The sequence below is a fragment of the Buteo buteo genome, chromosome 3 (assembly GCF_964188355.1).
Source record: "Buteo buteo chromosome 3, bButBut1.hap1.1, whole genome shotgun sequence".
Classification (NCBI taxonomy): Eukaryota; Metazoa; Chordata; class Aves; order Accipitriformes; family Accipitridae; genus Buteo; species Buteo buteo.
The window spans coordinates 36,218,315-36,242,834 of NC_134173.1; the positions used below are offsets into that span (position 1 = coordinate 36,218,315).

At 43.2% G+C, this 24,520-nt stretch overlaps 1 protein-coding gene and 1 long non-coding RNA gene across 4 annotated transcripts in view; one reads left to right on the forward strand and one right to left on the reverse strand.

The window, feature by feature from the left end:
- Positions 1-1,937, reverse strand: part of LOC142029476 (uncharacterized) — an 8,209-nt gene extending 6,272 nt beyond the window's left edge. The window contains exons 1-2 of one of the 2 annotated variants that reach the window (XR_012649936.1): positions 1,845-1,937; positions 880-1,137 (exon numbers count right to left, since the gene is read on the reverse strand). This is a non-coding gene — a long non-coding RNA (uncharacterized LOC142029476). Of the gene's footprint in view, positions 1-879; positions 1,640-1,844 lie in introns of those variants that run through there. The other variant, XR_012649935.1, reaches the window with a different exon arrangement.
- Positions 1,938-2,093: 156 nt separating this feature from the next.
- TGS1 (trimethylguanosine synthase 1) overlaps positions 2,094-24,520 on the forward strand; it is a 31,099-nt gene continuing 8,672 nt past the window's right edge. Inside the window, exons 1-12 of one of the 2 annotated variants that reach the window (XM_075023305.1) lie at positions 2,094-2,224; positions 3,309-3,373; positions 5,233-5,405; positions 7,412-8,261; positions 9,676-9,793; positions 10,751-10,837; positions 11,795-11,966; positions 14,592-14,943; positions 15,823-15,996; positions 16,935-17,078; positions 18,414-18,630; positions 19,720-19,798. In XM_075023305.1, the coding sequence (XP_074879406.1) occupies positions 2,127-2,224; positions 3,309-3,373; positions 5,233-5,405; positions 7,412-8,261; positions 9,676-9,793; positions 10,751-10,837; positions 11,795-11,966; positions 14,592-14,943; positions 15,823-15,996; positions 16,935-17,078; positions 18,414-18,630; positions 19,720-19,798 (2,529 nt within the window). In that variant the 5' untranslated portion in view covers positions 2,094-2,126. The remainder of the gene's footprint in view (positions 2,225-3,308; positions 3,374-5,232; positions 5,406-7,411; positions 8,262-9,675; positions 9,794-10,750; positions 10,838-11,794; positions 11,967-14,591; positions 14,944-15,822; positions 15,997-16,934; positions 17,079-18,413; positions 18,631-19,719; positions 19,799-24,520) is intronic. The other variant, XM_075023306.1, reaches the window with a different exon arrangement.

Below are 24,520 nucleotides of genomic sequence, written 5' to 3' on the forward strand. Positions count from 1 at the left end.
AGATGACTGACAGCTATAAAATCCAGCAGCACAGCAGCTGAGTATGAATCAATTGCTCACTTACTCTTCCAATAAGGGAAGCATCACTTGAAGCTGGGAGAAGCCACGTTCAAAATTAACAAGGTGACTTCTCATGCAACAGCTGATAGACCTGTGCAATTCACTGCTAGATGATGGGTCCAGGGGAAGACTGGACAAGTATAATGAGGAGAAATCTACTGTCTTACTAAACAGGCAGAAATCATATGCCATCAGCTGCAGATGGCTAGGGAATGGAGGAGTATTAGGAGGCATTCCTACATATGCCTAGCTCTACCTGCTGGTGGCTGCTCCTGGGGGCTGCAGGGTATCAGGCTTGGATTTTATAAAAGAACAGCCATCTTGTTCTTGTACAAAAGCCTTCTCAGCATTTCACTTGAACTGTAGTATTGTTTCCTAAAGCGGAGGAGTATAATAATTCTCAAAATATTTTGCAATTCACAGTTCAACTTTTATACACTCAGCATTTGGCTGTTGCTAAACAATTTGTGTTGAAAGATTTTTATTTTATTGCATTTTCAGTTTCAAAATACGAAGGTGATGTAGCACCCTAATTGCAGATGCAGTTATACCCATACGAGTGCTAGAACTAGTGTAATTTTTCCCTGTATTTCTCAAGTATTTAATTACTGTAGCGATAGATATATAAAAGTCCTGACTAATGGTGGCATTTAATATTTTTTGTTATATCCAACATAAGATGGTGCACGATTCAGGATACAATTAATTTCTAAAATCTTTTTGTAAGCAGATGGAATTTGTTGTTGGATGGTAGTTGTGCTACTGTCACCTGAACAGTCAGTCCTTCTGCCTCCAAACTCCCCTTTGCATATTTCCTACCTGAAACTTCTTAAAAATCCTGAGGACATCTTGCATCCTCATGAGGCTGTATAGCCTCGTTGCCCAAAATGTATTGATGCAAACGGAATGAGACAGCACAGCAGACAAACTGCACAGCACATCAGGTGTTGAATGCAGCTAACGTAAGGCCCGGTATCCCAGCTTGTCAGAAGCAAACACCTTGCAGAGGGCCTAAAAGCAGGGCAGGCATGTATGAAGCACTTCTTTCTAATAGTCTCCCAGCGTCCAGTAGGCAGGCTAGCAGGTAAGAAGAGATCACAAAGTCCATAATTATTATCTGAGAAATCCTGTCCCAGTGATGTCTAGGAAGGCTTTGTAATGGTCTTCGGAGAGACCTGGACTTCATGCATTTTACAGATAAGCTGTGAATAACCTAACTAGAGCTGAACACTCCATCACTCCGTGTTTTACGTAGGAAATCTCTCAAACCACGTGCAACACCATACCAAGTCTCTGCAATAGAGGCTAAGGATAAAGTCTAACTCTACAGGGCGGCATCCCATGCTCTGCTCGGCGTCGTACCTTCCCTCCTCTCCTACTACCAACCTCCTACTCTCAACGCCCTCCAACTCTCACAGCGGGTCAGCAGCTCTCCCAAATAAAACCGCCTCTCGCACTCCACGAGGATGTTTCCCTAGGCTATACCTGGTCCCGTGCCTGAAGCAGGACCCCCACGGGGAAGAAGTCTGCGAGCAAAACACCGTTCCCTGTCTCGCTGTCCCGTACCACTCACCGCTGCCTCCCGCGGCCGTCCCGGCCCGCCGCCCCCAGCCGTCCCCCGGTGCCCGCCGCCTCGCCCAGGCCCCTCCGCCCACCAGGCTGTGCTTTCACTGCGACCCCCCCTGCCCGCCCTGCGCCCCGTTCTCTCCTCATGTCAAGCTCTCCCGTTACTTCTGCTCCAGTCACGGCTCCAACTGCGGCCGCCTTTACACAGGCGCCCCCACCTACAGCTCTCAAAAGCCCAGCCGCTCCGCAGCCGGGCAGCCTGGGACGCCGGCAGGCAAAGCGGGGTGCTGAAAGCTGAACCCCCGTTTCGGCTGCGGAGGAGACCCCGCCACCCCCGCGGCGGCCGCCCCCTCCTCCCGGCCGGCTCGGCTCGGCTCGGCTCGGGCCGCCCCCTGGGCCGCAGCCGGGCGGGCTCGGGGCGGGCCCAGCGCTGCCGGCAGTTCCGGCGGAAGGCGGCGGCGGCGGCGGGTCGGTGGCGCGGCGTGGGTCTTCCCGCGGGGATGGTGGAGGACCCGCGGGGGCGGCTGGTGGCCGAGCTGCTGCTGCGGGCGGGGGCGGCCGGCGGCATCCTCTGCCTCTGCTCCCGCGCCTTCGTCGAGTGAGTAGCGGCCTCGCCGCCGGCAGCGGGCGTCCCCCGCGTGTCCGCGTCCCCCGCGGCCGGGAGAGGTTTCCGCTGGGGAGGTGCGGGGAAGGGCCGTGCTGCTGCGGCCGTGAGCAGGGGGAGGTGCACGAAGGGGTCCCTGTAGGTCGTGTTTACCAAACCGTACCGGGAGGGGAGGGGGGGCGAGGAAAGCCCACCCAAACGCCGGCTCCCGCGGGGGGGCCCTTGCCGGGGCGGGCAGCAGCCGTCCCGCCGCTCGGAGCCCGCTCCCTCCCGGGGGGCGCGGGCCGCGCTGCCCTGTCCCCGGCTGGGGCTCGGCCCGCGGCGCCCCCCCCCCCCCCCTTCCGCGGCCGGGGCTCCGGCGGGCGCCCCCGGCCCCCTTCTCCCGTCCCCAGACGGGCGCGGGGGGACCCGGAGCCTCCCCCAGCCAGAGGGGAGCAGCGGGTCTCTGAAAGCGGGGCGGGGGGATGAAGGGAGATGCTGCTGGCGGGCTGGCTGCCTGCCGCAGACAGGGGGCTTGGGAGGCGAGGACGTGGCCGTGGCCGTGGCCGTGGCCGCGGCCGTGACCGGAGCTTTCGATGTTAAACACGCTCCGTGTTCAGCTGAGGCACTTGCAGACGTGAGGCGCCTTCAGCGTCGGGCGGTGGCTGAAATATCCGCAGTTTCGCGCTGAAGGCGCTAAATTCCACCCGCTTAAGCAGAATGTTTCGTGGGCCAAAAGTTGAATTCGAGGGTGTTCCGCGTAGCAGCAACGTTTTCTGAACATGCCTCGTGTAGGCTTTCACGTCAGGCTTTAAAGTGCTGCCTTTTTTCGTATTTTTCTTTGCTTCCTGTGTTTAGAATCGCAGAGCAGCCCGGGTGGGAAGGGGCCACAAAAAAACCATCTGGGCCAGCGTTGCATGGGAAAGGGGGCCTAGGTGAGGTCATCTAGCACCCTGCCCGGCCGCATCTTGAAACTTCCAGCGAGGGGGACTCTGCCGTCTTCCTGGGGAGGTTGTTCCACTGAATGATTTTTTCTACTGTAGAAAAAATTCATTTTAATGATGAGCTTCTGCATCAATGTCTCTCTTCGTTTTTACAGAGATCGAAAACTATATAAACTGGGATTAAAAGGATTTTACATCAAGGATGACAATGGCAGTACAGGTAAGGTAATAAAATGTACTGTGCAATATGACGTGCAGGTAAAGTGAGTTATGTGTGGTTATTTAAGGTACAGTAGGACTGTATAACTGCTAACCCATAGTTTTGTTCTTATTTCTGCCTTGTTTTTCAGTACTTTTGTTATGGGGATTGATGTGAATAATAGCTTAGCACTAGCATAACTTTCAAGTTACTATAATGTTGACGTGGAAGTTTGTGTCAAACCGGGTGCGATGCTTATTCCGGCTTGCACAGATTTACCAGCTCACATAATCTCCACCTGGTGCATAGAGCAGATTAGCTCACAAGTGTCTGACCTGCTCTCAAATCGTAACTACAACTTCCCTAGCTCAAAATCAATTTTATAACGGAGGGTCTGCAAATCCTAGATGTTCGCCTGGGAGTAATACTGTCCTGCTGCCTCTACCCCAGCCTAGGACATTAGTTGTTGCTGAGCCAGAAGTAGAGAAGCAGTAGCCCCGATGGGGGGAATCACGATTTGCATGTACATGAGGAATCATATGAGGAGGACCGGAGGAGTAAGTCTCTCCCTACTTGCTCGTATTTTAGGAATAATCATGGTGCATGCTCTGGCAAATTCAACATCAGTCCCTTGCTCCATCCTCACGAATTCCCCACACATGCCTATCCGAACATAATTCCTTTGGTATCTGATTTTTCCATTGCTGTCTTGCTAGCTCCAGCTTCATATAATAGCTTGATTTGAAAGGAAAGAGTCTGAACAGAAAGAAGTGTCCATAGAAGCTGAGAATGAATAGCACAGGTCAGATGGAGGCAGTGTGAACGGAGTGAAGAAGGAGAATGTAAACCATGTTTTTGTGCATATATGACTGAATTGTGGTGAGAGTAATCAGTTAAAAACAGAAGAGTCTTGTGCTTTGTGATAATTTGGCAGTAAATATATCCTGAGGAAAAAAAAAAAATCTTAATTTTTTTCAGTTTTATCAACTGTGTGAAGAGCTTTTGTATTTCATTAAGTTTCATCAATATACAGTTCTTACTTTCTCAGTGGTATTTGTTATGTTTTATACATATGATGTTGCTTAAAAATTTGATAGATGTGGAAGCAGTGTTTTGATAGTTGATCAGTTATTTCTGAGATAATTATGTTCTGTAGTTCACACGTTACATTTTTGTAAAATTGTATTATCTTTTTTAGTGTGTTTTGGAAAGATTTGTAACAAAACCAGCAGTTCCTTGTATTTTAAGCTTGCTCTGATACATGCCAAACGAGCTCCTGTAAAGAATTTTCTTTTCCTAATACTAATTTTGCTGTTGTTTGCTGGGCGTTACTGCAGTTTGCTCTGCAAGTTATTGAGGTGAACGTTTGTGGTGGGTCAACCCCAAGCACCCACACCACTTGCTACCCTAGTTTTTATTGCTGAGCATCACGTTATACAGTATCAACTATCCCTTCAGCCAGTTTGGGTCAGCAGTCCCAGCTATGTCCCCTCCCGATCTCTTGCCCGCTCCAGCATGTTCACTGGGGAAGGCACAGTGGGGAAAAGAGAAAGTTATGATGTTGTGCAAGCACTGCTCAGCCATAGCCAAAACATCGATGTCTTATCCACACAGTTTTAGCCACAGATCCAAAACACAGCACCATATGGGCTGATGTGAGGAAAGTTAACTCCATCCCAGCCAGACCCAGTGCAGTGTTTTGGCTGTCGAAGTTAGATTTCGCTTCCTGCTGATAGTTATGTGGAAAATAAGATGCTTGCAACGAAAATTTTAAATGGGAAAGGAAGCTTAAGAGGCAGTTCTGCTAATTCTTGTAGGCCATGCTGTTGTCTTGAGGTATCGCAACCAGATTATATTCACTTAATATAATTTGTTAACAGGGGAGGAACAAGCGTCTGAGGAGGAAAACCATTGTCCCAATGTGACAGTAAAGGTGGATACTAATCATGCTCTCGACCTGGAGGAAGTTGAACTAGACTCGGAGGCTGAGCTTATGAAGAGTATGGGATTGCCTCTTCAGTTTGGTGGGCAGTCAGCCCACAGGGACTTTGTGGTAAATCTCTATTTGCTTTACTTGTTCTGTTTGCTTTGTGTTTCCAGACCTAGGGGCATGTCTGCTCCTCAGTTATTTTTGAGATTGCAGTTTGTGGAAACGTATCTGAGCTGGCTTTAAGCTGGCTGCCTCGCATACTTGTAACAACATACAGCACCATGGTGTGCGCAGTTTGTAAGATCCACCTGCCAATTTGACTAAACAGGGTCAGGCTGTGCTTTATGCTTCCATATCTATGTTCCTCTTGCTACTAGAGAGTGCTAGTTTAAAACAGCCGTGGTAATGTTGATGTTCTGCATCAGGACAACTAGTACAGTCCAATCTGAGCATGTGTGTTCACGCAGTCTGCTTTAACTATTTAGCTTTAGATACTAATGTAAAAAGCTAGTTTCTCAGATGCCCCTTGCAGCTCATGAAGCCAGGCTGTTCCAAAGGGCAGGAGTGAGGCTTGGGTGCTCTGCTTCCCATAGGGAGCATTTGGGCTTTAGAGGAAGACTAAAGTTGCTCACAGATGAGAAGAAGACAGTAGGATATCCACATTGTCTAATTTATGCAATACAGGCCTCCTGGGCAGTGAGAGAGTACTTTTGTGCAGAGCACTCCATGGTTCTGACCTGATTAATTTGTAAATAAATAGGAGAAACTTGTACATTATTTTAATTGATGGCATGTAAATAGACCTTACAGGCATTCAGCTTCAAAATTGGATACATGCAATTTTTGTTGCTACGTAGTAATACTGCAGATAAGTTGAATGAGAAAATATTGTGTGGTTCTACTAGATTACTACTAAGCATTGTGCTTTGCACTGTGTGTATTAACATGACCTTATGAGGGATGTGGATGAAAGATTGATGGCAGTTCTCTGAACCTAACTTCTTTATGGTCCACCTTACACATTTGTGAATGCAAAAAAACCTAGAGATTGCAGCTGCTGGGGCATTTGGAGTAATATCTGTACATTTGCAGTCTTTGCCCATGTGAGTTGTAGTCCGTCATCACCGCCACCTTTTTACCTGCCAAACTTAATTTGGCAGTTTACAAAAAAAATTGGCAGATTTATCTGATAGACAAACTTGCTTTTCTTGGATGTTTTTATGTTGTTTATATCTGTAAGCACTGAAACAAGTGGAGTTGTATTTGATGAAACCAACAAGTTATCTTAGTGTTTCCTTTCAGTTTCAGGTTTCTGTCTTCTGTTCTACTAGAGCTGAGTTTGTTGTAGACAAGTGAAATGGTTGTATTGCACAAATGAAAGGTCCACCTGTTCGGAGAGGAGGCTCTTTCCTTGTGTTTTTGTTAGCCAGCTTGGAGATCAGTATGGGATGGGAAGAACATTACACCCCTCTTTTGGGTCAGTGTCTTCAGACATACAGAGGTTCAGCTGCAGGATTTAGAGATCTTATGAGTATACAGCAATGCTTTTTTGTTTAAAGCACCCAAAGATAGCAAGGATTGAACATTCTGTTAGGTTGAGCATTACACGTTCACTACCCTAGTAAGACACCTGAACAGTGCTTGCTGGCCAGGCAGATACCAGGCAACAGTAAGGGTCAGCCTCCATGGCCCCCTAAAACAGGTCCTTGATGTTACTGAGATATTGTTTTACTGTTGGGCTCAACCCAGTGACCCCTCAATTCCTGACCAGCCTCTCTTTAGGATTTTATAGTGTTTCATGTTGATGTCTTTCCTTCTGAATCCTTGAGCTAATGCTGACCTCTTGGCAGCCCCACTTCTGTCTGTAATTCTGCCTTTTTTGTGTGTGTCTTTCTATAGACTTTCTCACAGCTCTTCCTCACAACTTCCTCAGAAATGTCAGCCAAGGTTATGCAGCAGGGCCCTATCAGACCCATAAACCCTACAACCTTTTGTGGGGAGAAAGCTAACAGCAGGGTTGCAGTAAGAGGAAGGGTTACAACAGAAACAGAGATGTGCTTGGAGAGAGAACAAGAAAAGGCTGCACGTATGTTGTAGACTTCTAAATATGTTTTTCTATTATATTTTAGGCAACAGAAAATTATAAGAAGAGAAGTAACATGAAGATTATGAAAAAGAAAAAGAAGAAAAAGGAGTTAGAGCAAAAACTTGAGGATAAAATGGGGCAGAAATGCCAGGATCGAGCTTGTGGTGGTCGTATGCAGTCCGTTTCTGGTGAGCTGGCCCTAGCTACAGAGCAACGTGAGAAGAGCAGCAAACCTCAGGTTTTAAGTGAAGGGAACTGTGAAAGTTCAGGTAGTCTTACAAATGAGGCTTTACCCAGCAAACTTGAAGAAAAATGGGGGAAGTACTGGAGCGAGTACGGAGAGGGCCTTCTTTGGCAGAGTTGGCTGGAGAAGCATCAAGGGCTCTTATCGTCTGAGGCCACCACAGCCTCTGAGCCTTGGAATAATGCGGACACCAGGGAAGAGTGGGAGCAGCATTATAGCGAACTGTACTGGTATTACTGGGAACAGTTTCAGTACTGGACAAGTCAAGGATGGACTACTGAGAGCTCACATGGTGACAACGTGGAAGCTAATGGGGTTACCCAGGAGACGGGTCTTTCGGGAAGTATGGACTTGGTTAGCCCAGGGACCGAACGCAGTGAAGTGCTGAGCTTGGAGCTGTCTCCCTCTAACACCAGAAGTGTGGAAACGCTCCCTTCAAGTGTTGACCCCCACAGTGAAATAATCTCTGGGATTTGTAATTTAAGTCTGAATTCGGAGGAAGTGGAGCGGAGCAGTGCAGCTCTAACAGTGGGCCACCAAGGTCTTCAAGAGCATAATTCATCTGATGGGGAAAGCCAGCAGGAGCCCTGTGATGGAGGAACCAGGAAAAGGAGTGCATCTTGTGAAAATAAAATTATTAACCAGTCAGGTAATACCAAATCAGCTAAAATTAATTCTATCAGAATTTCTCTAGGTGGTTATATATAAGAAACAAGGGCATGTATTATGCCATTTTAAAAAAGTCAATCAAATATTTAGTGGAATGACTGCATACTTGATTTCTTTTTCTTCTCTCTGCTTCTCTGGATGATCTCTCTCCTCTCTAACCTGTATATTGAATGTGTTCTTCAGCCAGAATTGATTTTAACAGAACATGTGCTTCATAAATCTTCAAATGTACTACAGAAAGGGGTGAGAGAGCACTGTTAGTGCATATTTATTTATTTATCTTAGTATTGGTATTGCAGGTCTGTCATTCAGCTGATGAGTCTTTTCTCACTGATAGTCTAAAATGAATGAAAACTCAGGTTGATGTTCCCATGAATTTTAAGAACAGCTTTCTGAGGAAAAAAAAATAGTTCTGCAGTTACTGGGGTTGGGGTTTTTTTTGCCTTCTGTCTAAAAATGCCATATTTGAAAATAAACACCTGTTTTATTGTACTGTGTTACTGTGGACCAGAGGTCCTTTCCAGCATTAAGTTATCAATTAGGCAGTGAGCTGCAGTCATCTTTACAACCCCAACTTCATACGTTCACAGCTAGCACTAACAAGTGAAAGTGCCAGGTAATGTAGTAGTATAGTGAAAGCCAGTGGCTGTGCCTTACGCTACTGGGAGACCTTCTGTGCGGAGGTACGAGGCTGGGCTGGAGACGTTTTTGCCACCCCGTTCAGCGTGCAGAGAAAGGAGAGAGCCATCTTGTTTGCCTGCCAGTTCTTCCTGGCAGCATTTGCTGTAAGCAGCAGTGTAACATCCTTCCTGACTGTTGTATGGTTTCTCCTGCCGAAGAGGAGGGATGAAAGAAGTGAGTTAAGTGTCAGCAGCTTGGGACTTCAGTTTGGTGGGAGACCTCTGAGTCCGCTGCTAGTGACTTTCTAAGGAAGGAGTAAGCAGGCGTGGTTCCATCTTGATCCTACAGTAGAGTTGGAATGGGAGAGGTGAAAGGAAAATTTCCTTTCAAGGAGAAATGAGAGGAGAGTTGGAATCCTCTGTTATTAAATGTATGTGAATATCTTTGCATAGCTAATGGGATAGGAACAAAATTTACGCACAGGGAAGAAACTGGTTTGAATTTGTACCTTGTAGGCTTTTTATATTTCTTGGAGAGCTGAGATAATTTGAAGTTGGTCCTGCTTAAGTTTATGAACTCTAATACTGGAAGCTCATATTGGTATGTTGTCCCTCAAAGATGGGTAAAGATATGTGCGTGTGACACTTGTGCCTTATGGGTCGGATTCAGGTATGTGCAACAACCTAACCATAGCTGCAGATGTACTTTGGGGACAAGAAGATAAGTAATTAATTTATGCAGAAGGAAGATATGATCTCATCTATCTTTTTTAGGTTCACAGGGGTCATGTAGCTCGAATTTAAATGAAAAAGAACAGTTGCTGCTTCATAACCAAGATGAAGATGAGGATGAAGACCCTCCTGAATACAGACACACCAAAGTCAAGAGAAGGTAAGTCATGAAATTTAGACTAACTTTTTTTTCAAGAAGCCCAGGTCCTGAAGCCTCCTAACTTATAGTAACTATTTGTTTGATTGAGATTGTGAGTTAAAACTTCAGTACAAAGCCACATATTCTTCTATCACTGCTTATCACTTTACCTGGCAACAAGCGGTGGATATTTCTTCTCTTCCATTGCTTTGAGAACAATGTATGGCCTCAATGACTGTGCAAGGTGATGGTACTATTCTTGCGCCACTGAAATATACAAGTTTGTTAAATTGGATAGGACGACTTGCTTATCTAGGTCCAATTAGTGTAAATGATACAAGAATGATAGTAAATAATTTGTATTGTTTAACTGAATTGTTTGCTGCCAGTAAAGTGCTCAGTGCTATGGCAATCATAAAATAGCTAATCTCTGCCTAGTTAAATTCTTCTTCTTTCTTCTCTAAAAATTTATAGTCTCAAAGATGGTGAGATGGCTCTTCCTCTCTAATAAATTTACAAACTCAAAGGTGAAGCGATGAACGGAAATATTATTATCTGCTAATCATGTAGCTTTGGTTTTGTTCTAATATTTTGTCGTTGCCATAGCATTAATAACAGGTAATAATATAGATAACATAATGGATGATGAAGGTAACTTGGAAATAGGGTGAACAAACATTGTCTTCATCAGTGCCATGTAGAGCTTGATATTAAATATTTTAAGAGATCATTTGGAATAGTTGGAATATTGTAACCCTTTCATTCATCCCTTGAATTGGGAAAAAAAAAAAAAGGTTTGTGTTCATGCATATGAATAGGCTGGTGTTTTCCGCCTTGCTTGGTTTCAGCAGTGTGTGGAAGAATTTACAAAGCCCGCATTTAAATGTTTTAAATACATGAGTTTCTTAATGGTATTATCTGTAAAATAAGAGTGGTTTTTTTACAGTAAGTAACACTGTCATCTGTGTTTTTTCCTAGCCATGAACTGGATGTGGATGAGAACCCAGTGGAAGATCCTGAGGAAACCTGCTCTGTTTTGGGTTTCAAGTGTGGCACAGGACAAAAGTAATTGCTTATGAGGAACTTGGGGTATCTTTATTGCAAGTCAGCTCTCTTGTTATTATTCAAATAGACCATTCATCTCCATTCCTATTTTGTTAAACTTTTGAAGATGATTCCCAGAGTTAGTCTCTGCTCTTAATAAAACTGTCATCCTTTGGCTAGAGAGAGAGAGAGAGAGAGATGCAAAGTTACAGAGTCTAATTAAAGAACAATAAAAGCGCTTTGAAACAGAAGTGTAACTCGTAAGGTACTTGCACTTGTGTAAATGTTAAATGGCTGGTCAGCTACTTAAATTAGAGCTTAAAGGCTCTGACAATGAATGGTCCTCCGAGTTTGGAGTCCTGTGAGCTTAGATCATAGTTTATAGCTGTTTCGTATTGGAATGAGGTTGCCTTATACTAGTAAAATGTTGCTATACTAATAAAGGGTTGCCAGGGTGTTGACCAGTGAAATTTCATTCTTGGTGGTATGACCTAAAGATATGGTGGTCAGTGCTGTAGAATTAACCTCACAGGGCACAGGTGGACTGTAGCTTAGGTCTAGTGCTTCTGCAAGTAGCTGTTTTGGAGGTTCTTTACAGCCACCAAAAAGATATTTTATTCTGCTAATCAAGATAGTTTTTAAATTCCTGTTCTTCAGGCTGGTCTGGGAAATTGTTTCCACCTAAAGTTATAGACCTATTAGAAAAAAAAATTAAAAAAGAAAATCTAAAACCAATTCAGGTAAACAGTTTCAAATAAAAATATTTAAAAGTTTTCATGAAGGTACGTTGTTTTATGGCTACATCTAGTGACATATATTTTAAGAGTTGAGCAAATGTCTCGTAAAGAAATAATTTAGTCTAAATCATTTCCTGTAGACATCAACATTCATGTTAAAGCTTCCAGATCGGAAATGAACCAACTAAGTCCCTATTTGTCCTTCTTTTTTTTTTTTTTTTTTTTTTTTTTTTAACTTCAGATATGGTGGAATTCCAGATTTCACCCACCGAAGCGTGCAGTACTTGGAGAAAAAAGCAAAACTCAAGTCCAAATTCTTGGATATGCGTAAACCAAGGAAGAGCAAAAACACACACATCTTCTTTACAGAGGAATCTGAAACTTCTTGCAAGAAAAATAAAACTTTGAAGAAGGTAGGTTAATTTTGTTAGTGTTGCTGTGATTCATAGATTTATCTGCTCCCTTAGCTGATGTGAAATTATGGAAAAAAAAAAAACCAAAACAAAACTTACTGCCCAGAGTAGGTGGCATTTTTGAAGTGTCAGTCCACTGCTTCCCCCCGCCCCCCCCCCTTGCTTAGTTGAGAAGTAGTGAGGTTAGGGTGGATATGGAAAGGCATTGTTGGACTCCTGGCAATCTGTCAAGAGGAATGCGAGCTTGATGGTGAAGTTGTGTGAAAGTCATTCCTAACATGTGGGTGCATCATTCCTTTAGAGGTGTGTGTAGGTTTCTGTAGTTACTAAAAGAATCTCTGATTTTGAAATGCATGTGAAAGCATTTGTTAGTGCTGGCGTTTCAGCAATAAAAGAAAAATGTTTGTGTAGGTTAGTGCATTTCATGTAACTACGTGTTATTAGTAACTTGTATCAACATTTTTGCTTACACTACACCTCCACCTGTATTTATTTTCACCTATAACTTTATGCTAATTTTTTTTTTAACTCAGAAATTAGTAATGAGTAGAAAAACTTGTTCATTGTAGATTTTTCTTAGTTGAGTCTCTGATTTAAAATCTGTTACCTCAGATTTTCAATGTTAGTTTGCCACCTTCTGGGATGCTTGGCATTCCCTAACACCCAAGTGCAAAACACTGTTATCTGGTGACAGCACATACTGTATTGAACTCCAGTCCCATTGCTATAATTTTAGATCGAAGGCTTGACCATTGCCATCTTGTACCTGAGGTCAGTATAGTTTGAGGGCAACTTTAATTATGTGAAGAAAAAAAAGTTATAAATTTCCTCAGACTTTCTGGTAAGGAACTGCCCCAGGCCTAGTGCCACTCAGAGCAACTGTAACATAAAAGTGAGCATCTGCATATGCCTTTGAAGAGTTTGGACTAGTGTCTGCACATTGGTTAGGATGTAATGTTGAGCTCTCTACAATGCAGCAGAACCCTTTAGCACGTGCACCATTTGGTACATCTTGGAGATGATGCAACTAATGTATGAAGGTAATTTTACCTGTTTAATGCTAACCTGAAAGGCAGAGTACAGCTTCTCTGAATGCAGATCGGAGAAAAGATAGTTAATTAAAAAGTAGTAGTTTTGGTCACCTGTGCTGTGGCAAGGCTGACTATTTATATTTCAGATATTACTTGAGAATGATTTACTGTATTTATCGGTTGATTTTATGGAGTTTTGTTTTTGCAACCAGCTGGTATCTAGTTCCCAAAGACAACTTGTTTCTAAATGTTGTAAAAAGGGAGCTGTGGTGGGTTGACCCTAGCTGAACACCAGGTGCCCACCAAAGCTGTTCTATCACTCCCCCCACCTCAGCTGCACAGGGGAGAGAAAATATAACAAAGGGCTCATGGGTCAAGATAAGTACAGGAGAGATCACTCACCAATTACTGTCACGGGCAAAACAGACTCAACTTGGGGAAAATTAACTCAATTTATTACCAATCAACCAGAATAGGCTAATGAGAAATAAAACCAAATCTCAGAACATCTTCCCTCCACCCCTCCCTTCTTCCTGGCCACAACTTCACTCCCGGATTCTCTACCAACCCCCCCAGCAGCACAGGGGGACGGGGAATGGGGTTTACAGTCGGTTCATCACACGTTATATCTGCAGCTTCATCCTCCCCAGGGGCAGGACTCCTCACACTCTTCCCCTGCTCCAGCGTGGGGTCCTTCCCACGGGAGACAGTCCTCCACAAACTTCTCCAATGTGGGTCCACCCCACGGGCTGCAGTTCTTCACGAACTGCTCCAGCGTGGGTCCTTTCCACGGGCTGCAGTCCTTCAGGAGCACACTGCTCCAGCGTGGGTTTCCCACGGGGTCACAAGTCCTGCCAGAAAACCTGCTCCAGCGTGGGCTCCTCTCTCCACAGATCCACAGGTCCTGCCAGGAGCCTGCTCCAGCACAGGGTTCCCACGGGGTCACAGCCTCCTTCGGGAACCCACCTGCTCCGGCGTGGGGTCCTCCACGGGCTGCAGGTGGAGATCTGCTCCACCGTGGACCTCCCTGGGCTGCAGGGGGACAGCCTGCCTCACCAGGGTCTTCACCACGGGCTGCAGGGGAATCTCTGCTCCGGCGCCTGGAGCATCTCGTCCCCCTCCTTCTTCACTGACCTGGGTGTCTGCAGGGTGGTTTCTCTTACATGTTCTCACTCCTCTCTCTGGCTGCTGTTTCTGTGCCCCCTGCAACTTTTTTCCCCTTCTTAAATCTGTTCTCCCAGAGGCACTACCATCGTCGCTGATGGGCTCAACCTGGGCCAGCAGTGGGTCCATCTCAGAGCCGGCTGGCATTGGCTCTGTTGGACACAGGGGAAGCTTCCAGCAGCTTCTCACAGAAGCCACCCCTGTAACGACTCTCCCCACCCCGGCTACCAAAACCTTGCCACACAAAGCCAATACAGGAGCACAGTTAAGGACTTCCTGAATGTTTTGACTCTGGATACTTGTTTCAGAATACATGTGTCAGAGAGCGCGTGCATGGCAGGTGCTTTTGAGCTGTAAGGCTTTTAAACTGTGCTCTTGGTAGCTGGTTAACAGCACCATCTAATTGTCTGTGATATTGGACAATTTGCAGGTGGAAGAGTTCCTAAAGCGTGTTAATACCCCTGGGGAGGAAGGCACATCCCAGCCAGCCTCCCTTCAGGGTAGAGCGGAGGCATTGCCCGCGAGCAGTGACTCGGAGGATCAGGAGAGCGTTGCTGCCGTGCAAGCTGTGATGCTGAACGCCGAAAACGAAAAGCCACTGTCTTCCAGCGCGGCCTTCGCAGAACCTGGAGGGAGTGACGGTGAGGAGGGAGCGCAGGACGCGGCAGCGAGCGGCTCCGATGGCCAGGGCGCGGGGAGGCAGGAGCATGGCTGCGGGCGGCAGCTGATCTCTCTGGATATTCCCGATTATCTCCGGGCAGAGGCAGAGGACGTCGGCCAAGGTACATCAGTTTCCCACAAACTGGGGATGAATCGGCAGTGCCTTCCCAAATTACAGCACTGTGTGGTATTCGTTTATTCAAAGAGGTCCAAGGGGTAATGAGGCCGACTGAGAGCTGTGCTAGTGGAAGTAGCTTATTCCTGGAGCGCCAGAATCCCAGATTTTGTCTTTAATATTAGCAGTATTTCTTTTTATATAAGCAGTCATTGTTGATCCTAGATGTGATCTAACAGGTCTCCAATTCACACCCTTTTTCCCCAGTAAGGATAAGGGTGATTAACTTGAGGTAGATGCACAGACTGTCAGGTTTTGGGTTCTCACGTGCACATTGCTGAGCTTTGGGGAGCATGTGTTGTTAAAATTATTTTCTAGGGGAAAAAAAATAAAAATCTGTATTACAAACTTTTCTATTTAACACTGTAAACAAAGGAAAACAGGATTATTCAGGGTTCTACATATAGTTTAATCCTTCCTACAGTAATTCAGTTATGTTAGATTTCTACTGTAAAACTCTTGTCTAGATTGATTCTTATGCCTTATTTATATAAGGGCATTAAATTAGTCTCTGATCCACTTGTTTGCTGACTATGTAGTTTATTGTTACCAGTTGAAATGATGGCTAGCCTGTTAAGGCTCTTAAGTAATGGGTGAAGTGTTACAATTTTTAAGACTGTGACTGATACCTGTCAGGTAACGCTATTCCCTTGATATACAGGATGCTCTTTTTTAGCTTAAACCAATAATCTACATACTCTGGCAAACAGTATTAAAGGACGGTTAGCAGTGTTGTTAAACATAAGCCTCTTAACTCTCACTTACCTACCAATTACATTCCTAGCCTATGAGAACAGTGATTGTTAACTTTTGCAGTGTCTTCCAGCTGTAGATGAAAAAATTACCGCAAAGAAGAAGGTGAAAAAAAGGAGGAAAAGGAATAAAATTGCGCTGGGAGCTATACCTGCCGAGATTGCTGCTGATCCAGAGCTGGCCAAGTACTGGGCACAACGCTACCGGCTGTTCTCTCGGTTTGACGAGGGAATTAAACTAGACAGAGGTATGTTTAGTACAAAGTGCACTGACTTGGTGGTATAATATATATCCAAACCTGTGACCCTTTTCACAGTTCATCACTGATTTTCTTATAAGAGGTGCGTTTGCACCTCTGGATAAATTCCATCCCCCAGCAGGCAGGCAAACCGAAGTCTTGGATTTCAGTAGAGCTTCTAGCATGGGACCACCCCTGTTTGCATTAGTCCTGATGTTTGCCAAAGATCATACTGTACCCAAATTATGCTTGGTCAGGACTTTTTCAGAAACTCAATGGCACTTTTTGATTTCTATATTTTATAAAATAATTTTGTGAAACTTCCAAATATGATGATGGATCTAGTTTTATTCTGTTTTGTTCTGACTTTCAGCAATCACTTCAAAGTTAATTTTTTTTCCATGTTTACATGGAAACTGCTTCCAAATCATAAATTTATAGGTAAAGGAGGAATCAGGATTACTGGGGTTTTTGTATCCTGGGTTTGTTGGTTTTTTAAGCCTTTCACTTCTAATGCTCTCCCACATAAACATGTAGATTATTTGGCAGACCGGACATTGCTGTAAAGAAAATAACATGTCGGACAAGAGACAATATATTTCTGGTTTTATTTGTTACAGAGCATAATTGTGATGTATAAAGGTTTTTCGTAGCTGTCTCAGTGGACATGTCCTTGATAAGCCAGAATCCTCAGCACCAAGTTCGACATTTACCGAGATTCAGGCATATCTGTTTGCTTCAGTGAGAATTCTGTTTGCTTAGCAAATTGCTGGACTGACCAGAGCTTATCATCTTCAAAGCCTATATTTCCTGGTCGAATGCTCTAAGCCAAAACTGCTGGGATTAACGCTAAACCTTCAGTTGGGGGCGGGGATTGGTTGTTTGTTTTTAATTTAGGTGACCTTGAAATAAGAGGCAAAACTGCACTTCTTCCCTTTCCTTTGCAGAGGGTTGGTTTTCTGTTACGCCTGAGAAAATAGCTGAGCATATTGCCATCCGCGTTAGTCAGTCATTCAACTGCGATATCATAGTGGATGCGTTCTGTGGGGTTGGAGGAAACGCTATTCAGTTTGCATTGACCTCAAAAAGAGGTAAGCAGGTGTTGTATATAGTGCATTATTCTGTTATTATATTTCAGTCTTTTTCCCTAAAAATTTGGGTTTGCACTTTGTTCACTAATTTTTATTTTCAGTGCTTTTGAAGTAACAGAAGCTTTTTTGCTTCAGACTCGCAATATGAGCTTTCTGTTTTTAAAAAGGACCTATAAAACTGCTTTTCTATTTTAAGTCAGAGTTGGATTTGTGTTGTACTAGTCAAAGTTATTTTTACGTGGCATAGTAACTAGTCTATTGGATGCTCTGAAGATTGCTGGCAAAGCTTGAGTTCTGCTTGCAGTGCCAACCTGCAGAGATGCCACGAAGCTGCTGCTTTTCCCAATTGTTACACCAAGTCTGTGTACTCAAAAGCAGGATACCTGCGAGTAGTACTTAAAACACTTGAATGGGATCACCTGCAGGTGCAGGAGAACCAAATACAGAAAAGTGATGGTAACTTAATATTAGTCTAAGTTCCTGTTGCCAGCTAATGAAATTGCAGTGAAACATTGAGAGTGCTTTCTGTAAAAACATTGACTACTTGATATTCTTCTACTCATCAAACACTCTGGTAAAACACCAGCTTATCTAACGCTTCTGAGTAATTTCTGAGCAAGACAAATGGTAGTTTCTACTGCATTAAATTTGGTAGTCTATGGTCTATTCTAGAAATACTTTCTAAATTTCACTTAGCTCTTTGTATTTCCTGGCTAAATTTTTATTTCTATGATTATGTACTGCCCTTGTTTCATCTCTCTTGTGCTGTGTTTGGTGGTTTTTTTTAAACTCAATTTTCAGTACAATGTGATCAGCCACAGATAAATGTTTGTCTTTAACAAAGGAGAGTAGTAGATTTCTAATTGACACCGTTTAAGCTGTCAGACTCCTGTCAAGATTGAAGCGAGGAGGACTTCGACTCTTAGGCAGCCAGCCTTATCTGCCCACTACTTCAGCTGAGATGGAGGATTGTCATGGTAGTAGATGCATGACTGCCAAAAGCTAAAGCTTCTCAGCTTTGCAACAACAGCAGCTGAGCCTCCCCAGTCTTGGCTGCGTGGCTTCCCTTGCTGGTTTGTAAATGCAGCAGTTCTGCTCTTGGTGGAACCTCTGCTCCAGCCACACAAGGGCAGGTCCTTCCCCTCTGAGGAACTGTAGCTTCATGTCTACCGTGACCTACAAAACTGAAGTAGTAACTCACCGCACAACAGTATAGGTGTGACTTGTGTCTGGTGGCCACAGAAGAACACCGTCCTTCTGAAATGTCCTTTTGATGGTCAGGTGGCATTCGCAGTTCACGCTAACCTGTGCATTTGCACTCTCTTTCATTTGCAGTGATCGCTATTGATATCGATCCTGAGAAGCTCAGCCTTGCACGCAACAACGCTGAGGTGTACGGCGTGGCAGATCAGATAGAATTTGTGTGCGGAGACTTCATGGTGCTGGCTGCCGACCTGCAAGCAGATGTTGTGTTCCTCAGCCCGCCCTGGGGGGGGCCTGACTATGCCACTGCCGAAATCTTTGATATCCAAACCATGATTTGCCCAGACGGATATCCTTTCAAAGTTAAGCATTGTTGTGATTTTTAGTCGCTTATGAGTGGTTTTCTCTCTTTCTTCTCCGCCCTCTCTTGACACGGACTTTGTGTGCCCCGTTGGCTGACTGGGGATGATATGACCAGCAGCTGAAGTCCCAGATGTGCCGCATTTGTGTAGTCCTCCTCCCCCAACCTCAGCTATATGACTTTGGCCACCGAAAATTATATGATTTTATTATAATTTTTTATTTAAAAAAAAAAGTCATGAAGTTATTCTTCAAAGTAAAAAATCCTTTAGAGAATTGCAGTAGCTTCTTAACTTAAAGCATTAATTCAGCAGTTTTAACTCCTTTATACTATTCTATTAAAATACCCTGAAGTAATCAAATAGCCATGTGGTGTATATAGGTAATAATTAATTATGAGAGCTATGACTTTGGCATTAATTCCACTTTTTAATTGATTTATAAAAGGTGTATCTTACTTAGACTGTTCTCAGTCATAGAACCTGACTTGGGAAATCACAGAAGAGTGCAAGCAAAATATTAACCCTTTCAATTAATGTATAAAATTCCGTACTAACTTATTAACAGTGGTATTGAGCACTCATTCATCTGGGAAAGTATTAGCATAATAGTTTCATCAAATATGAAGTGTGGTGGGTTTTTTTCCCCCAGAATAATCTCAGTTGTTTCCTTTTTGGCTAAAATGTAGCCATATTTGTAAGAGTAAGGAAATATTTGTATGCACGTGTGAGAGAGATTCCATGAAATGGATTAGAAAATAAATATCAAACCAATGTACTAGCTATAAACTACATTCAGATTTCTCAAATACTTCTCTGTAGTTCAGTTAAATTTTCCTAAAAAGTGAGGGTTTCGGGGGGTGTGGTTTCTACTTTTTAGGGCAATAATGGTGAAATAGAGTTTATGCATTTAGACAATACTAATTTCTGCATTTCAGAAGAGTATCTAACTCACACACCCAGAAGACTAACTATAATTTAACTGTATAATAACTGAATTTGGGACATACTTTCAAAATAAATAAATATGAAGCAACTTCTCCTTCCCTATTCTTATTTTTTCCTTTACTGGCTTCTACATTTGAAATTTTCAGGCTCTCCAGGAAGATCACCAACAATATTGTGTATTTTCTACCTCGGAATGCTGACATTGACCAGGTGTGTTACTGGATAAACACATAATTTGTTTCACGGGTGTGGGATTTTTTGTATTAGAGGGTTTTGTTAGAATTTTTTTTTAAGTAATTAGATGACTGTAACAATTCCCCTGAGTGTCTGGTTTAGTTTCCTCTGTGTATTTTCTATGTTAATTATGTCTTGTAGCTTTTTGCAAAGAAGGGAGCAGTGAGATGGTCTTCTCACCTGCAACATGCTGCAGAACTTCCCACGATTATTTCCTGCTTTTCCAAAACCTGTGTCTGACTTAGAGCAGGCAAGGTCTCAAGCCACATGGTGGCTTGCAGAATTGTTGGTGGCAAACAGCTGTCTTGAGAAACAGGCTGAAATTCACATGGCCTGAGTATTAGCACACTATGAACCCGCGCTATGCACAGCACCTTTTGCATGGCAGGTGATGATTCAGCTGCGTTTTGCATTTCAGGCTGGCAAAATGTCAAAGTGGCTTATGAATCTTTGAACAGGGACCTTAATTTTAGGCAGAGTTTCTCTAATTCCAACTTCTAACCACTGCATTTTATCAAATGTTTCATTCCCACGATGAAGAATGACCTTACCAGGTTTCTACTTTGCTCATGAGCACTTTTTACTGGATTCATAAATAGGCAAAGGCATATACATTTCACTTGCATTCCCAGGAGACCATCTAAGAGTACTATCCACAGTCCTTTACCTATTTCTACAGAAGAGCTCAGCATCTCTATGTGCTTGGGTTAGGTGTTTTTCCACCTCCACATCTTGGTCCGATTGGCTCTGAATGTTGTTGATGTGCTCTCAGCGTTCCTTGATGTACATCCACAGGTTTGCCTTTACACAAATGGCTGAGGAGTAACTGCTGTTGCTTAAAAACATCGCTTTGTGGTCACAGCTTAGTCGTTAAAAGCACGTGGCTGGAGGCCTGGGTTCAGTTCAGTCGTCCAGGCTACAGGCTACCCCTGGGAAGAGAAATCAGCTCTTCATGCCTTTCTCTAGAGATTTTGTCAGTATAAGAAAAAAAAACATAAGAAAAAAAAAACCTAAAGGTTGGTGATCTGTGAGCAGGGAAATAGAACGTGAATCTAGCCCACTGTTTAGAGAAAGTTAGTTTTAATCCTGTGTGGACAGAGCTGTGTCAAACATGACCATCCCAAACGTGACCTTGGTGGATACTCTGGTCCATCTGAGCCTGGTTATGGCTTCGGCTGCCATCATCTCTGGCTGTATTTAAGAATGAAGTTTCTGAATTCATTGCCACGACACTTCCAGGGCTGTGAATCTCCAGAAAAAAAAGATTTATCATTGAAGTTCCTTAATGGTTAGTGTAGACAGTTGTCTTTTCAGTTTGCTCATGGTTTTCCCCACAGTTCTCATCATCTTACTTTTCTCATGGACCAGATAGGGCGGCTTGTGCTGCAACAACTGCCTTGGCAAGGGCTTGTGGACACCATTGCTAAGGTGTAGTGATGTAGCTTGGCTTGTGAATGTAGTCCATAAACTCTAGGGGCCTATAGAAGCTTGATGAAGTAAATCTCAAACATTTTTTGCAGGAGATTAATACCTGAAAACCAGTTAACTTGGATAAGGCAATATTTGCTGAACAGATTATCTGATGCCTTAGATCTGAATGGAAACTTAAAAACCTAAGTTTGATTTGTGGTGACATTGCTCAGGCATGCAAGATTTGCCTCTTCTGTGTCCTCAAAAATTAACTCTGTATGCTCATACACATATGTAAGGCTTTCAGAGATTACTTGGCTCCTAGAATAGGAGAATGGCCTAACATGCTTAACATGCAAGGTGGCAGTTGTTAAGGACTTTGCCTCATCTCTCGTTGACTGGCTTGAATCTACAAGTGAGGTGTGCTTTGTCAATTAAAGTTGGTTTAGAAGCTGACTTAATTGCCATTGCAAACCTCCATGAAGATGTTTATACTGACTGTAAGCCAGTGTATCAGTGCAAGTTTACTTGTTTGACAGTGGATCTCAAGCAGAAATGGAAATAAATGCCCAGCAGTTAGAAGCAACCTTACAATAAAAATACTGTTTAACCTTTAGTTAAGGCGGTGCAAATTTGGTGAAAAATATGTGCTTATTTTTACAGTTAGCTATCTAACACAGAATAGGGATCCTGCTGCTGGTGTGAAAGCAGGTGGTAGCTGACCTTGACTTAGGTGTGTCAGAGGACTTGGTGTTCATTGCCTTATTGGTAGACAAGACATCCAGCCTTGTTCCACGTGATTTTATTGCAAAAACAGTGCTTATTTCATCTGCAGGCACAGCCTTTTCTGTGTAGAGTTTGTCTTGTAGAGAGAGATGGGAGTCTTTGAATTCCCTTATAAAATACACTGAGTTTAGATGGAAAAGGAGAAATGAACTTCTATACTTCTGCCTCGAGAGGGAGCAGCGAACCAGTGGAATATGGTTGGTGCATTTACAAGAAATGTGAAACATTTCCCCTAATTGCATCAAATCTCCTTGTTTCCAAGCATGTACTTGTTACAAAATTTGTAATGTATACAGGTCCATTTTTAGGTCGAATCAATCTTTCAAAATATTCTTTCTAGTGAAGGAATAATCGGGAATTATTATGTCTATGTGTGTGCACATACATAAAAAATACATTGTTTTATTAATAGTCCCTGTTATGTAGCATGTGTGACACCCTTGTTGATACCCATCTCTTTGCAGCATCTTTACATCTGAGTCTCTCTTTACGTTTTTTTAAGATCCCTTTAAAAAAGAAAAAAAAAAAAGAGGGGGAGTTGTAGAAACTACCAGTCAGAGGCATATTAATACCGCTTCAGTTCTGGGGGGCTAAACTTGTGGCTGCCAGTGGTGTTTTTGAAAAGCAAAACAAAAAGTTTGACCTACTTAGAATTCCTGCAAAGTAGGAAAGAGAAATCACTGTTTCAAATAGGTTTGCATATTTAAATCAAAATTATAGCCCTGCAAAATTCAAGTGAAAACACTTGATAAATGCTTGGGTAGCTGAAAACTATTCTTGCCTTCCGTGAGAAGAATTAATGGTACTAATTTAAGCTGATATTATTTTAAAAAAAAAGGGGGGGGGGGAGAAAGTGAATATGCATGCCTTGGCAAAATTTGGATGAAAATAAATTTCTTCCCCTTGTTCTGCTGTTGATTGACTCTACCGGCAACAGGGAACCTGCAGTCAAGGAATGCTCAACCTTCCCCAGCATCCTTCCCCTTCTTGGCTGGTTCATTTCTACCAGATCAAGGAGAAGAAAGGTGATATTTGCAGGAGATCCTATATTTAGGTCTTAATACTCCAGCAAAATGTAACGGAGACCTCCACAAGTGACTTGAGAAGCAAGCTTGTTGAGACAGAACGATTAAATGTTGTTTATGAAGCATTTAGCAAGCTGTGCTCTGCCTCATTGTGCAGAGTGGAAAGCGTGTACTCACCCCGGGAACGAGGACTCATCCCAAATAGCCCGATCTCTTGCACAGACTGTTTTCTGTACCAGATAATACTTCTGTATCTTAATATTTGCAGCAAAGGAGGAGGAACCTGGGATTTGTTGCTGTAGGATCTTCTTCCTAATGGTAGGACAGCTTCTTTTCACCTCATTGTAGAAGGTGTACTCAGCAACACAAGATACCAAAACATACCCTCCCAAGTGTTCACGTACTAACATAGAGATGCCCTTGACTCTTGTAAGCTGTATGAGTGCTGCTGTTGAGGTATTGTTCTCTCACTGTGGTCAGAATGGAGTCAGGCTGCACGATGGTTCCCCCCAATAAACTGATGAGCCTAAAATGTTGGCGACCTGGTATGTTGTGAGACAAATGACCACATCAGCATCTTTACCAGCCTAGCCAAGTTTGAGAGATGGAGTACTGAGAAATCGGGAGTTATTACTTATCCTGACCATGGGTGGTTAACTGCTCAGATCCTGTATTGTGCCTTAGTGATTATCTTAAACTTCTTCACTGTTCTTTGAAGACAGTCATATTGTACAGATTTACAAATGGTGATTTAATTCAGAAACAGATTTTTCTTTTAGCAAAAAGGCAATCTTATACATATGTCTATTCGCTGTGGGATTATCTTTAAGTCTTACTGATTTTTAGCTGCTGGAAATGTTGCATATTTAACATCCTGAGCGTACAGTAGTGTAAGTTTTAATTTTGGGTCGCATGTTAGTATGTCAAAACAGCAGGATAATTGAGGCTAATTTTCAGATAACATTTCAGTCTTTATGACCCTTCTAGCAGAGCGAGCAAACCTATTAGAATAATATTGGTCTTCTCTTAAGAGAGAACACGAGTGAGTTTGCTAATTGAAGATGATTCTGAGAGTAAAATACCTGATTATTATTCAACTTGAGAGCTGTCTTTCTGAGTTAGAAAAGTTTGGTCTATCCAAGATCCAGCCTGTGACAAAAGAAAAAAACACGCAGTTTGAGAAAGATTTGCCAGTGCCCAGAAGCCTTTCTGTCTGTGTAAGTGAGTTGAAGCTTAAACATAGATCCCAAGGAGGGATATGGCACTGTGGCTCTGCTCAGAGTTATAGCCACCATGTTGTGAAGTCATATCATGGACCTTATTAACTTGATCTACAGTTTTTGCACTAGCAGGCTTCTTGGTGGTATGAGGTATGAGAAGAGATCTAATTAAAAAAAAAAATAAAATCAAAAGTGTCAAGAACTTTTTCAGAAGTGGAATGACTGAAAAAGCAGCTCCTTCTCAAAATTTGAGTTTA